The 15,716-nt window shown below is 38.0% G+C and overlaps 1 protein-coding gene across 1 annotated transcript in view; it reads left to right on the top strand.

The window, feature by feature from the left end:
* Positions 1 to 15,716, top strand: part of RECK (reversion inducing cysteine rich protein with kazal motifs) — a 64,409-nt gene that overhangs the window by 9,763 nt on the left and 38,930 nt on the right. The window contains exons 2-6 of the mRNA XM_054584664.1: positions 2,863 to 2,921; positions 6,552 to 6,626; positions 7,534 to 7,570; positions 11,409 to 11,494; positions 13,208 to 13,255. Coding sequence (XP_054440639.1) covers positions 2,863 to 2,921; positions 6,552 to 6,626; positions 7,534 to 7,570; positions 11,409 to 11,494; positions 13,208 to 13,255 — 305 coding nt within the window. The remainder of the gene's footprint in view (positions 1 to 2,862; positions 2,922 to 6,551; positions 6,627 to 7,533; positions 7,571 to 11,408; positions 11,495 to 13,207; positions 13,256 to 15,716) is intronic.

Genomic DNA, 15,716 nt, shown 5'->3' with positions numbered 1-15,716 from the left:
AATAGAAGTCTGTAGCTTAGCTGGGCAGATTCCTGTCTCTATTCTGGCTTCTTCCAGTCATCTGTGCTTTTAATTCAAAACTGCATCGTCATGGTGGGCTGGATGCAAAACTGAATCCTTCTGCATCCTTTCAAACCACGTGGCCAAGACCTTCTCTGTTCCATGGTCAAGAGGCTTTTCCTTCCCCAGCCACATGGGCAAGAGCCCAGTGGCTGCCCCACTCCTGAGTTTTAAATCCCAGTGTGGATATTCCTTTGTAACCCCATTTCCAACTCCCACCACACTGGGTTACACCTGCCAGTAGTCTGGTTTCTTCTGCCTTGCTTGGCTGCCATTGTTGGTCCAGGCAGGCATGGCCCGGTAAGGTAGAGCTAACTTCCCGCTCTGGCACAGGTGCAGCAAGCCCCTCCGGCTGTGGCTGTGTCCATCACAGGTTAGAGTCACTGTCATCTCCAGGGCTCTGAGCCGGCACAGCCACTTAACATTACAAAATGCTGGCCAAGTTCTTTAGATATGCAAAGTAACTCATTGGCCCTGCTCTGCTCTTCCCACCCCCAAGTGATAGCTGTGGTGGCTTTGGGATTTTTCAGGGTTGGGGGGCAGGACCTCTAGCTCAGCACCCCATTACATCTTGAGGGATAGATATTAACAGTTCATGAAACAGTGTTTAATAGAATGCAAGCTGGGGAAACACATCTAGTTGCCTACTTTCTTCTTCAGAGTGGCTATTCCAGGCCTCTACAATTTCAGCCCAGGCCCCCAACCCCATCTCAACCTCTATTTCACTGAGAAAATGGAGGCTGTCGGTTTCCCTCTTAATTAATGAGTGTCCTCACATCCTTTCCTTTTGTCTAGACTTTGTTCCACCATCAGACTGAAACCTGGATAAGCTGGAGAGTGTAACATTTATTCACTATTGTATCCCTAGCCCCAAACAGATGTGTTTAACACAATGCCTCTTCTTGAATCTACATCCCATATTCTGTTTTGCCCACAACCGGGTGTACAGCAGTTTAGTTCTGCACTGACCACTCAGAGTTAGAACACTCTACAAGTTAAAGGACATGGGCCCCAGCGAGACTGCTTTTACTGCCCTGACCAGTGTGACTCAGTTGGTTGGGCAGAAGGTTGCTGTTTTGATTCCTGGTCAGGGCATATGCCTGGGTTGCGGTCCAGTTCCCGGTTGGGGTGCATGTGAGAGGCAACCCACTGATGTGTCCCCCTTCTTTTTTTCTCTCATCTCCTCCCTCTAAAAATACATAAGATCTTTGAAAATAAAAAACAAAGACTGCCCTTACTTCAGACACCAGCCATACTGTGGGGGTTCCTCAGGGTTATCCACACTTCTGACCAACTGGCTGTAAGTCTGGATTTCCCATGACCCCCTTAAAATGAGTAAACATTGGAATGATTCCTAGAACTCAGGGAAGCATGGTAGTTATGATTACAGTTTTATTATAAAGGATACAAGTCGGGAGGACCAAATGAAGAGACACACAGGGTGAGGTCTGGAAAGAAATGCAGAGCTTCCACGTCCTTTCCTCTTGGAATCATGTACATCATCCTCCTGGCACATCAGTGTCTTCCCCAACCAGGAAAAAATCCACTGAGCTTCAGTATCTACAGTTTTTATTGGGATTCCATCACTTAGGCATCATTAATTGAATTATTGTCCGTGTAACCGAACTCAGTCTCCAGTTCCCCCGTCCAGCCGGAGGTTGTGAGGTCCAGATGAAGTCATGGAGCTTGCTGGAAACCTCTTATCCCTTGGCTGATCTTTCTTGCACTGTCAGTCCTGGTCCTGAATACATCTAGGTGAGGTCTTGGTCCACCTCTCTAGCATAACAGACATTCCTACTGCTCAGGAAATTCCAGAGATTTAGAATCTCCCAGGAACCATGGACAAAGGCCACTCCAAAAACAAACAAAAACGGAAAAATCTTCCCTTGATCCTGCATCCTTCTGTAACTACCACTCTCTTTTTCCCTTCCGTCATTGCTAGACTTCTTTAGAGCCTTTATTTGCTGTTTATATGTTCTCCCTTCTGGTTTACTCCTTAATATCACTCACTTCAACCAGCTCCACAGAAAGTATGTTGTGAAGGTCACCAAAGGGCTGCCTAATTAGTAAATCCATTTCTTTTCCTGAGTCTTCAATCTAACTGACTATTCTGGTGCATGACACTAGCTACTCCCTCTTCTGTGGTGTCATTTTCTTGCTATCTCTGTGACCATTCTATCTCAGTCTCTTTCTTTGTTTCTTCTCATGTCTCTGATACTGCTTTAAAATTGTTCTTTAAAATTTGGCATTGTGTTCACTTCTCTCTAGAAACTCCCTAGGCAATGTTCATTTTCGTATACCTTCTTTATGCTGATGATTCCAAATTTGGATCTTCAAACTTGGCTTTACCTGCAATCCAAACTTGGGTTTTTGACTTTACTGGAATTTCCATTTGGATGTCCTATAGGAACCTTAAATTTAACGTGTCCAAAACAAAATTCACTTTTTAAAAATTATTTAACCTAACATAGGTATAATAACAGAATACAGTCCATAGGGCAGTTTTAAGGGTTAAATGAGATAATGCATAAAGCAAACTAAGGAAAAATCGGGCATGTAGAAAGTGCATAATACATTAGCTGTTATTATGTGACAGTCTCCCCTATTAGGCTATAAGCTTTTTGAGGACAAGAACCAACCTAGCACAGTCCTTGGCTTCTACTAGATACACAGGAAAGGTTTGTTGAATTAAAATAAGTAATAATAATTTGTTGAATAAATGGTTACGTAGCCATCTGATTTAGCTTAACCACCTTGTTTACTTAAAGTGGGCAACATCAGGTGTTTATTTTCTCTTTCTAGGTGCATTGTGTTGTGATCATTCAAAGGATAACCAAATGTGTCGTGATGTATGTGAACAGGTAAGCTTACATAATAATTCTAGAGGATATTAGTAAATGTTGGTTAAGTAGAATTGTTTTGGAGAGATCTGTTGCACAGAACCTTAATCGAGTGAACAGAGTTCATTCACATCACCAGTAATGGAACAAATTGACATGTCTGCTGACACAATGCACTGAAAAAGAGCACAGTAGCTCATGTGGAATTTCTGTCAAAAATGATAACCTGACCATGAAGAAACAATAGGGCAAACCCAGATTGGAGGATATTCCTCGAAACAACAGCCTCCAATACTAATGTCTTCAAAAAGATACCAGTATTATAAGAACAAAGGTTATAAGAGACTCCCAAATTAAAGGAAATTAAAGAGACATGACAACTTAAAGCAAAGCGAGATCCTGAGTTGGACCCTGGAATTAAAAGATTGCTATAAAGTACGTTATTGGGATAAATTGGTGAAATTTGAATATGGGCTCTAATAATATTTTAATTGGTGCTGTAATCCTGAGTTTGGTTGGTTGTATTATGGTCAGGTAGGATGGTGTTCTTGTTCTTAGGAGATACATGCTAGAATTTAGAAATAAATGAATATTGTGTCTGTAATGAATTCTGAAATATTGCATCAAAATACTAGTAATGTGTTAAAGCACATGTGTTAAAGCAGAAATTTAAAGCAAATGTTGCAAAATGTTAATAGTGGGTCAATCTAGATGAAGACTAAATGTTCATTGTACTACTTTTGAAACTTTTCTGTAGGTTTGAATTTTTCTGGTTGAGCCTTTTCAGGCAAGTTCTACTGAGACAATACCTACCTGTTCATAAAGTTTAACCTTTCTTTTTACTATCTCGGTTGTGTAGTTCTAGCCTTAGTACTTGAGAATTGATGGCCTCAGTCATCTTTTGGAGGAGTTCTCAAGTAATTACCTGGATTTTGTCACTGCCTAGAACCAAGAAAGCTGTCTAACTGAGATTAGAAGTTCTCTCAAACAATATTACGAATTTAGAAAGATTTTGCAAGGTACTTTCTAATTATAAAACAAGACAGCGACTGGGATCATCTAAATGGCTGCCTGAGAATTCATGTCGAAACACTATAGCAAATTGTTCTCTGCAAATTTATTGCCAGAAAAATAGCTTTTAAAAGCAAAAATGGCCCCTTGATGCTGTCACCATAAGGGAGCTTTTAAAGTAGCTCTACCACTTTTGGAAACACTGCTTTCCTAACTTTTTTGCTTTGCTTCTCCTTTTTTTTCCCACTAGGTGTTCAATAGGGTGAATGATTTTTATGAAGCACCTGTAGCAGGCAGAGGCTAATTTCTTAAACTCAGAAATGTTAGAAATTCTATAATTTAACAGATTAATGACCCTAATAAAGAACATTCTTCCCTGCCCTAGTTCTTTGAGAAATAAGGGAAATTAGACCCCAGATATTACTCTTGTTACTAGTTACACAAATGTTGAGTGTAACTTTTATCTCCAGATAGACACTAAACTACAGAATTAGATTTGCTCCCGGAGGAGGACAGGTAAAGCCTGGGTTAGGTTTGCGCACTCCCTCCTACCCAGCTCGGCAGTCACTCGGGTTAGCCCCTCAGCCAGTCCTCACAGCCGTGCGGAGAGAGGCGAGGATGATAAAGCTAGCGGAGCTCACTCAAAAAGAAAGGAAATACTGGGAGTGAGGAATAATTATTCCTTCACTAGAGAATGAAGAAAGGGTAGAGAACGAAGAAAGGGTGGGGTCCTGGTGATATTTAGATTTTGAGTTGGAGTGGATAAGTAGTATCCCTGAGGGTTATGGGAGGTTGGGGAAAAGACTTGTTTTGGGGAAAGGTGAGTTGCTGAATTATCATTGAAAACCACTGTGTGAAGACAGTTGGAGATTTGGAATTAAAACTTTAGAATTTGAATTTATGTAAGTCAGGGCTGGTGTTTAATAATAGGCAACAAAGTAAGGTGTCAGATACCAAAGAAAAGTCAAGGAATTTGAGATCTGAGAAAAGGCCCTTAATTTTTAAAGAATTTATTTATTTATTTATTTATTTATTTTTAGAGAAAGAGGAAGTGAGGGAGAAAGAGAGGGAGAGAAGTATCGATGTGCAAGAGAAACATCAATCAGTTGCCTCTCGCCTGTGCCTGCCTGCATGTGCCCTGACCTGGAATAGAACCAACAGCCTTTCACTTTGCAGGGCAATGCCCAAACAACTGAGCCACACCAGCTGGGCAACGCCCTGAGTTTTAAAAAACAAAAAACTATTAGAACAGATGCTCTGGAGAAGGGATTTTGTTTGTCTTTATTTATGCTGAAGCCCTCTCTGCTTAGAATAGTGCCTCATATGAAAAACTACAAAAATATTTCTAGGTTGACTGGAGTGGTGGAGTTCAAGATAGTGCAGAGATTTAAAACATTTTTTAATTTATATTTATTTTATTATACTTATTATTAATCCTCACCTGAGGTTATGTTCTTACTGATTTTAGGGAAAGAGCAAAGGTGGGCGGCAGGGAAGAGAAACATAAACTTTGATCAGTTTACCCTCCTGTATGTGCCCCAAGTGGGGATCAAACCCACAACTTAGATATATGCCCTGGCCAGGACTTGGAACCTGCAGCCTTTTGATGCACCAGACAACACTCCAATTAACTGATCCACCGGGCCAGGCCAAGGAACTGATTTTTTAATTTCAGTGATTTCAGTTTAAATTTAAATAGCCACACATGGCTAGCAGCTACTTTATGAAACAGATCCAGAGGCTTGATCAGATTCAGGTTAGGTTTTTTGGTTTTGTTTGTTAAGTCTTCCTCATAAGTGATACTGTGTCTGGCTGTCTCTTTTTGTAATGTTTTAAGTCATCTTTAATAATCACTTGAATGCATTAATTCACTAGGAGTTGCAAAGTGGTAACATTCTAGCTCTCTTTATTTATTATAGTTGGTAATTTGGAGAAAAATGGCTACAAAAATTATCTGGAGATAAACTCTTTTTCACTGTCCTTGTTAGCATTTAAAGATTTTACAGTCTTAACTGTTCTTAGGTACTGTCTGATATATATAATGATTTATAATTTACTGAGACATCGATTGTAACCTCATTAACTGAAGTTCTGTTTGGAAGTGAGCCAGGTAGCCAGCCTGGTGAATAAACTGGTCAGCTCCTAGGTATCTGTATTAAAAAATGACTTTGTCTCTATTTTATGGCATTTTGCAGAGAAGTTTATGCCATAATGCTGTTCACAAATTGGTTCTTTACCAATATCAAGTTATAGCAGTCTATATTTTATTGTGGTCAGTTGACTTAAAGCAGTTTGTAGAACAGTTTATAATGAATTTATCATGTTTTTTAATCTTCCTTTTCTATTTTCTACTTTCTTTTTCTCCCAGGCTACAGTTTGGTAGCCTGGTTTTATCCATTTTTTGGTCATTAGAAATAGGATCTGGACTTACTATATTTGGATTTTCTTCATTATTTGCTAAACTAACCAACCCTCTAAGAAATGTTACATCAGTTTAATTTAGATCCTTCTGAAAGTTTTTCATTTATCAAAGGAAGTTGGAAGATATTCTAGACAACTGATAAATCTAGAATATAATGCTTTTTAACCTCTTATTTCTTATGAAAAAGTGCCACAAAAACTTCTTTTTTTGTCAAATAGATATTCTCTTCAAAAAGTGAATCCCGACTAAAACATCTGTTGCAGCGAGCCCCAGATTATTGCCCTGAAACAATGGTAGGTCTTGTTTAATTTAACTATGGAAGCTTTTGTCTAAATGAAGTCATCTAATGAGTTCCATTTAGATTTAGCAAAATTTTCAATGTGAATGGGGTTTGTGGTCAAAGTAAAATGTTAGATTTATCAAGGTACTTCAAAAAGATCTTCACACAAATTGCTAGGTAGAATATGTCTTTCACTTTTATTGTTTATGATGCAGATAAAAACAGTATTAAGTTTATTCTAGTCTTTACATTTTATTATAATAGTTTATCGGGAATTTGGAATTTTACTTACTATAATTTGACAATTTTATAATAACTATATTAATTTTATATTTATTTTGATTTTGAAAAGTTGTATTTGGGATAAGGGAAAATGTGTGACCTTTCATTTTTCCTGTCTTCCCATTTTCTGGTATACAACAGATGTATTGCTTGCCTGTCTGAATCGTGTAACTTAAAATGTCTCTAATGCTTGACCCTCAGTGTTTAGGATGCTCGTGAACCAGGCCACAAAAATCTGAGCTTGCCATGAGACAGCCTCTTTAGATATGGCAGCTTACATTGTTTGAAGGGGAGGGAGGGAGTGGTGATCACACAGTTCTGACTGATACATTTTCCTTTAGCCACTTTACAGACACTTTTGTCTTTGTACTTAGAAGTAACGGTTACAGTAAGCATCCTGAATAACCAGGCTAACTTTCAGTGCTATTAGTTGGGGAGATGGAAAAAGAGCAAGCAATATCTTGCATATGTCCCCCCCCCCGGCCCAAATAGCTCGTTGATACTCATATAGTCCTAGAACATTGACTGTATAGATACAAACATAATCAAATCATCTGTACATAATTTTTGTAGAAATTAAGTGTCATATTTAGGAACTGGTTATCTACATAAAAGCCTTTTGGTGATTACAATTTTAGGTTGAAATTTGGAGTTGTATGAATTCATCTTTGCCAGGTAAGTAATAGAAGTGTAACACTTAGCACTTTATTTTTAAAACTTATTGTAAAATCTGTGTTATAGTCCTATAACTTAATGTATACCCTTGAGTTTACATCCTCTCCTTCCTGTAGGCACCTAAATTTTCAAATATACTTTATTCTCGTTCACTCAATACTTAACTTTGTACTCTTCTACCCTTCATTCTATTGAAACTGGTTTTAAAAGATCACCAGGATCTCTTAGTTCCTAAATCTTAAAGCTTTTTCTCAGTACTCACAGTCTTTGACTGCCCTGTGACATTTGATATATTTTTTTTTAGATTTTATTTACTTATTTTTAGAGAGAGAGTTAAGGAGAGAGAAAGAGAGGGAGAGGATAACACCAATCACTTGCTGCTCGCTCACCCCCAGTGGGTGACTTGGTCTCAAACCCAGGCATGTGCCCTAACTGACGACTCTCAACCCACTGAGCCATACCAGTCAGGGCCACATTTGATATTAACCATTACCTCCTGTGACTGCACCTTAACCTTTCTTACCTTTCTCCTCTCAACCCACCCCCCACCCCAGTCCCCTGCAACCCCTGCCTAAGGACTCTGGTTATTCCTCTGTGCAGTCTTCCTTTCTCTCTCCACACCCGCCTTGCTAACTTATCAGCTCTGGGAAGATAACTTTCAAATCCAAGGTCATTGTTTGTGACTTCTAGACCTCTCTATCTAGATTTCTACATCCAGGTGGTATCTGAAGTACAAACCCAAAACCAAACTCATCCTTTTCTTTTCTTTTTTTTTTTTTTAAGATTTTTACATATTTATTTTTAGAGAGAGGGGAAAGGAAGGAGAAAGAGAGAGAAAAACATCAATGCACGAGAGACAGCGATCGGTCACCTCTCTCATGCCCCTAAAAGGGGACTTAGCCCGCAACCCAGGCATGCGCCCTGACCAGGAATCAAACCAGTCAGGGCTTTTGGTTCGCAGGCCAACACTCAATCCACTGAGCCATACCAGTCAGGGCCAAACTCATTTTATAACTGCCTGTCATGTGAATGACACTACTGGAAACCAAGTAGTTGGCTGCATTTTCCTTTTAGCTCCATTGACTCTCTGCTTCTTGCATCTGTCTTCACTACTTTTAGTTGAGGCCTTTCTTATTATATTCTTGGGGTAGAATATTGCAATAAACTTGTGACTGGCATTTCAACACATCGTAGCTATCCTCCCAAGCCCTTAAAAAAAAAAAAATCCCTCGAGAGTTATCAATTTCCACTGGAATAAAAGCCAGATTCCCTAGCCTGGCATTCATGGTCTCCTAGAATTAAAGCTTATTTGCCAATCCTAGTTAAAGTCAGTGCCTTGAAAAAACGGGAGTATGCTTTATGTATCTCTGAACTATAAAGGCTGTCATACAGTTTGAAGTTTATATTTCAAACATACTGTCCTCTTGGAATTGCCCACATCCTTACCGTTTTTCCTAATGATCCCTTTATCTAATGTCCTGTAATTATACATGTATGTATGTATGCATATATACATGTATACACACATACATATGCATATATATACATGCACATTATTTTTACCAAAAATAATCACCATTATCTCCATAATGGAATAAGCTATATATTTTATCTATTTCCTAGTCCAGAGAATACCTGAGTGCTTTGTGCAGTAGAGTTTGAGCAAATGTTGAAAAATGTAATATTTTCTAAGAGGAAACAGCAGCGCATACTGTATTATGGTATAAAATTTCACAGAGTTTATGACCTACATTGATTTATTCAAAGTTACATCTAAAATGTGGGTGAGTCTGAATAGCAAACAGCAAAGACAAAAAGGAAACTGTATGAGACAATGGAGTTAGATGGTAGTCTATTGCCCTTTTAACTCTTAAAACATGTAGGGATACAGCAGCTTACAGTACTCAGTATTTTTAGCTAATTATAACAATTGAGGTGGTTTATATTATCGAGTGGGGCAAAAGTAGGTTTACAGTTTGTATGGAGAATAATGCAGCAATAAACTGTATTTTGTATACTCACAACTGTGAATCTACTTTTGCCCCACCCTTTATTTTGAGAGCTTTGTCTGTTAGCCACTTACTTGCTTTCGTTTGTTTGTTTCATTTTTTAAAAGCATGATTGGATTAACTGCAAATAACTAGTAGTTATCTGGAGAACTATGATACCTATTGCCCTGAATCCCTGATACTTTTTTCAAATGTAAATAATAATCTAACTTAATGTATATATAGATTTGAAGACGTATGTATTACATGGAAGCAACATAAAACATTTTTTAAAGGAAATAAAGAATTTGCAGCATGCCTACAAGCATAAATCTTTTTCTTATTTTCATAATTATTACTTACATCTCCTAATTTTATCCTAGGAATCATTCATTAACATTTGATTGCAAAAAAGATCTAAAAATACATTAAAACACTCTTTTAAAAAATCCTCACCCAAGGATATGTTTATTAATTTTAGAGAGAAAGGAAGGTGGGGGGAGAGAAAGAGTAAAATATCAGTCGATTGCCTTCTGTACACTCTCCGACTGGGGATGGAACCCGCAACCTTTTTGGTGTACTGGACGACACTCCAACCAACTGAACCACCCAGCCAGGGCTACATTAAAGCACTTTGTATAATTTTCTGAAAAGTGATACAATGATACCTCTTGGTAGCACAGTGACTTGGTTGGAGAGATAGCTGCTGTACATAAACTGAACTAGAAGAGACATTTTTGCCCAGTGATGAACTAAACCCATTAAAGCCAATCCTGGCTCACAGGAGAGATTTCTGTCTGTTTACTGTTTTTAGTTTTTAAATGGCATTGAGGGTTTTACACTACTATATGTATTTAATATATTTGAATTCAGTACTATCTGTGCCCTTTTTTGTTTGTTAAGTTAAATTGGAATCTTTGCCCCTGCTTCACAGTCTAAAGGTGAGGAAGGCCTCTCCTTGCCGTCCTGAACCTGCACGTCCTTTACAGAAGCTACCTGCCCACGAGTGAGGATGAGAGGGTTTAAGGAGGCAGGGAGATGAGAACAAAAACAAAGGACCTGATAATTGTGAGATTATGAGGAGCAACCCCCCCAAAATGGAATTTATTTATTAAAAATTGTGTGTTTATTCTTACATGTTTAAACTGCAGTCACCTTCAAAGTACTATCCATTTGATGCAGTACACCTATTAAGACGTTTTTTCCACTGTGCAAAACTGTTTTTGAATTTGTCGATTTTGATGGCTTTTAGTGTTTCTGCCATGTTTTGTTTCATGTCTTCCACCTTGGCAAAACGTTTCCCTTTGAGGACTTTTTCCATCTGGGGAAACACAAAAAAAAGACGCTCAGGGCAAGATTGGGTAAATAGGGAGCGTGGGGCACAGGGGTCATACCATTTTTGGTCAAAAACTACTGGAACACTAGGCATGGTGTGGGCAGGTGCGCTCGTAAATCACCCACCATGAAATGGGCTAATTCATTGAAAGAGTCTTCAAAAAAAAATTCACTGAAGTCTAACACGACCACTCACAACGATACCAGCTGATACACTGATACTAGAACACTCACCTAGTTGGGGAAGCCTGTACTACAAGGGGCCTGCCCTCCAGAAGATAATTCTAGGTTTTTTGGGGTCCCTGCTCGCATGCCCTGAGGGCCTCTGAGAAGACTGATAGCATTGAGAGTAAGGCTGAGGGGTGGGGCTTAATAATTTTGAGGCCCTTTTGTCTGAGGTAGTTTTCCTGTGGACACCCACTTTGATTTTTTTGTGGTATCCATGAACCAGTTTGGCATGCTCTTTGTGTTCCTCACTGCTTATAACCAAAACATTTGAACATTTTGTTTTTAAGGTGTGTTTAAGAAATCTGATGGCTGGGTTGGCTTAGGCTGCTGTGAGCTGGCTATTACCTTGGAGTGTCGACAGGCATGCAAGCAGGTAATACTGGACAATCATGCTCTTAAAAAGCATGGATTGCAGTTTGGGTTTTAGCTGTGCATATTTCTTGATCCTTGCCAACCTTATACCTTTGGAGAGGTGACCCACAAAAGCTGCAAATTTAACATTTTTTGTATAGACCCCTTCCCTTTAGACTTGCTGCTTCTTCAGTTATGGCTGTTGCATCAAGACCATAAGTCCTCTCTTATTCTTTCTCAACTTCCCTGTGCCACACAAAGAGAATATTCATAAATTATATAAGTGTCTAATCACTATGTTGTATACCTGACTAATATAATATTGTATGTCAACTGTAATCAAGAAATTAAAAACAAAGAAAAAAATATAGGAATTGAGGTCTTTCGTACTTTGCCTATGGTCATCCTCAGTCAGTGCTGAGTGACTCCAAATGGTCATGTGAATTTGAGGTATACCCGGATGAGAGCAGTTGATACAGTTGGCTTATTTTGCTTTCATCATATTTTTTTGTCTTTCATCCTGGGTTTACCCTGAGTGTGTTCTTATATCCCTTTTTTGCTCCTAAGGTGAACATGATTCCTACAGTGAATTATTACTTCTTTTTGAGTTGGTATATCTCTGGTCGAATTCAGGTTAGGCCCCTGAGTTCTTCCTCTTTATGTATATTTTCATAGTGGTTCCTCAGTGTTGTTGGAAAACTGGTGTGTTTCCTCATACTCCAAGTGGTGGAAGTAGACTTAACTCAGAAGTTTAGGTGGACCTGAAACCACAGTGAAAGCCTTCTCTCATTTTCTGCTAGTGACTGGCCTCTGGACAGGAGTGTGTGAGACATAGTATCCCCTTGACTTTCATACATACCACTGCAACACTCTTTTGGGTAGTACACAACCTAGCAATCTGCTACTCTCCTCCAGGCATTAAGGTGAAGCTGAGTTGTGGAGGATTGTAACTATAATGGATCTGGTGGGACGTATAACAGTAGCCTGTTCATTCTGTGTCTTGCCCTCCCCATCCTCATCAGCTGGCCTATTCAAAACTATATGAACTTAAGCAATAGAACAGGAGACCAGAGCCCATGGCCCTAAAACTGCATCTCTAAATAGAGACTGATAATCATGTGGAAGAATAACCACCCCTCAGCAGATTTGTTTTGGCTTGTTTTACATAGAAAGTGCATATTTAATGTGGTCAAAACTTGCTATTTCTCTGAGCATCAGTGTCTTCATCTGTAGAGGAAATAGTATCTCCATTAACTTGTTAAGAGAATTACATAAAAAAACCTTTTGTTAATTGCCAGACATAGCCTTTCCTCTTTAGTTGCTCCCCCTTTTTATATATGGATTTTTTTCTGATGAAAAGTTAATATGAGAACTTACAATATGAAGGGTTAAAGACAAAGCAAAATATAAATATCTTGGCAGAGCTTCACAAGAAAATTTGCTGCAGAGTGAAATTCAGCTAAAAAAAAGTCTTCTACTTCCTTCAAAGTTATCTAGTTTCTGAAATAACAAAAGGACTGTGTTATTATGTGAGATTAAAGCCATAAAAAGTTAGAGTGAAGTTCCAGCATATCTGGTAAGTTCTGGGGCTGATGTTTGTTTTAGAGAAATTGCATGAACTGTGTTTCTTGTATATGAGGAACTTTAAACTATTTGAACATACGGTTTTCCTGTTCTTATTCTGTGCTGAAGAGCATATATAATAAAATTAATGGAGAAATTTGTTGTCTTTTAGGCATCTTCAAAAAATGATATATCCAAAGTTTGCAGAAAAGAATATGAGGTATGTATTTTATTTAACAAATCTGGATAGACTATTCAGATGTTATCAGAATTGATAGAATCACTTATATTTTAAAATACACTTATTCTTACATAAATTGGCTTTTACTTTAGAGAAAATATAGCCTTGACAAAAATGTCATTTGCCTTGTTTAGAAATGTTATGACTTTAGTTGACTTTTGTTGAAATTAAGCATTAATTTTAAAGACATGCCTAAATCACATATACAGAGGATTTAACCTATAATGCTTTCATAACAAAGCAACTGGTTGTATCCAAAGTTGTAAAATAGTTTTTCTTAGGTTCCATATTTTCTTTTTCCCTTTTCCTATCCATTGACCCATCTAGGTATCCATTTTTATAAATGACCTCTAATCAAAGAAACCAAATCATATTGCTAGTGTGAATAGCTTTAAATTTTTCTAGGGTCTGGCATTTGCAAGGGGAGAGGGGAATGTGAAGTACTAACTTACAAAGGCTGCATTAAATCTGAAGGACTCTTGTCTTTCAGGTGGTATTTTAAGCACTGTGGTATCTCTAGGTGGGGAAGTTATTAGGTCAGGGGTAAAGGAGGTGTTTCATACCATGCAAATATGTACAGAAGATTGTCCCTAGTGTGAAAAGGCTCCTTATTGGGACTACTTTGTTCTATTTGTAGAACTCCATGGTTAAATGTGACAGTATTACTGTTTTCCATAGTATGAGACCATGTAATTGAGGATACTTACATGCATATGCTTCATTCATCATTTTTATATATAAACATTAAAATTCCTATTGCTTTTAATAGTGTGTGTTCTCTTGGAGAAAAAAGATAGACTAACTTTCTTTACTGCTTCTAGGTTATGTCCTGATATATTTTTTCTTTTCTCAACGCTTATAATTATATCTCTTGATTAATATTTTTACATTGGAGAATCTTATTTACCTTTTGTCTCTTTGTACTATTTGCTAACTTATGTCTGTTCATCTGAAGACAGATTTCCAAATTAACTGCAACTATCCTCTGTCCTTATTGAAAGGAGCCTTGCTACAAAGAAGTAAAAGATCCCCCCCCCTCACCTTATTTCTCTACCTTTGAAATAACTGGTTGTAGTTTCTCTTGAACAAAGTGGCTAACTGTGATAATTCCTTCTTTTCTCCCACATGATGTCTGACACTGTCCATCTCCTGTAGCCTGTCCTCCATTATTTTAGTGTGCTTCCTTCTCTTGTCTGGATTTCTGCATTGCCCTAGGAAGTCTGCCAGTATGTGTTGATGAAGGACGGGACAGGAAAGGTAAGAGAGATAAACACTGTCCTATGGGAGAAATACTAAGAGTAGTTTACTTTTCTCAGTCTATCCTCTCATTTGGGTTAGAATTAAGCAACTATTTTCTAAAAAGCTGCATACCAGGAAGGTTCTTTTATACATATAAAAAGTTGAACCTATAAATTATTCAAGATAGTTTAAGACTCAGTTTGCATTTCTTATATTTTATTTATAAATAAAAAGAGAGGTGAGAGTACTTTGAGTACAGAAAGAAGGTTCTTCATTATCAACCCCACATAACAGTCACTTTCATGATTGTTGTTTAGTCAAGAGATAATGCTTTTTGTCATAAAGTGAATTGGGTAAGTTTGGTATAGTGCAGCCTGTTTTAACTGGATTGGTTATTTATCAACATTGGAATAATTTATTAAACTGGGCTTGTAATATCTTTTCCTTAACACTAGAATGGTCTCTGGGGCGCTCTTCTAGATGTGTAAGCTACTCCTTTAGGCCTACAATTTTAGGGATTAGCATTTACCCTGAAGGAGGGTTTTGTGTAGTTTGATTAGAGATTCAGAGAGTGAGTAATTATGTTCAAAGGAGCTAATGTTTATCTTTGCTGGTAAGCTGATGCAGAAACCCTTTTGAGGGGATTTCCTAAGAAATTTAGTTATATCAATAAAGTTATTTTTATTTTTTACTTTTATTATAATAGTGTCATTCTTAAGAGAGAAAAATGTTACTCTTAAGTGGCAAAAATATTTCCATATTTAGACTCATGAACTTTTATTTTCTTACAAATTTTTTTTAGAGAGAAGCGGCAGTTTTTTGTTGTCCCACTTATTTACACAGTCATTGGCTGCTTGTTATATGTGCCCTGACCAGCGATTGAACCCACAGCCTTGGCAAATCAGGATGATGCTCTAACCAAGCTACCTGGCCAGGGCTTAAAGTTAAAATTTTCATTTTATCTATTTATTTAAAGATTGTATTTATTTACTTAGTTTTAGAAAGAGGGAGGGAATGAGGGAGGGAGAGAAACATGGCTGTGTGGTTGCCTCTCATGCGCCACCTACTGGGGACCTGGCCTGCAGCCCAGACATGTGCCCTAGACTGGGAATCAAACTGGTGACCCTTTGGTTCATAGGCCAGCAGTCAATCCACTGAGCCACACCAGCCAGGGCAAAGCTAAAAATTTTTAATGCCATTT

This window comes from Pteronotus mesoamericanus, unplaced genomic scaffold, assembly GCF_021234165.1.
Source record: "Pteronotus mesoamericanus isolate MK-2021 breed Mesoamerican mustached bat unplaced genomic scaffold, CSHL_Meso_final contig_78, whole genome shotgun sequence".
NCBI classification, from domain to species: Eukaryota; Metazoa; Chordata; class Mammalia; order Chiroptera; family Mormoopidae; genus Pteronotus; species Pteronotus mesoamericanus.
Note: the sequence above shows the minus strand (reverse complement) of the source record. Positions and strands in the feature narration are given on the sequence as shown.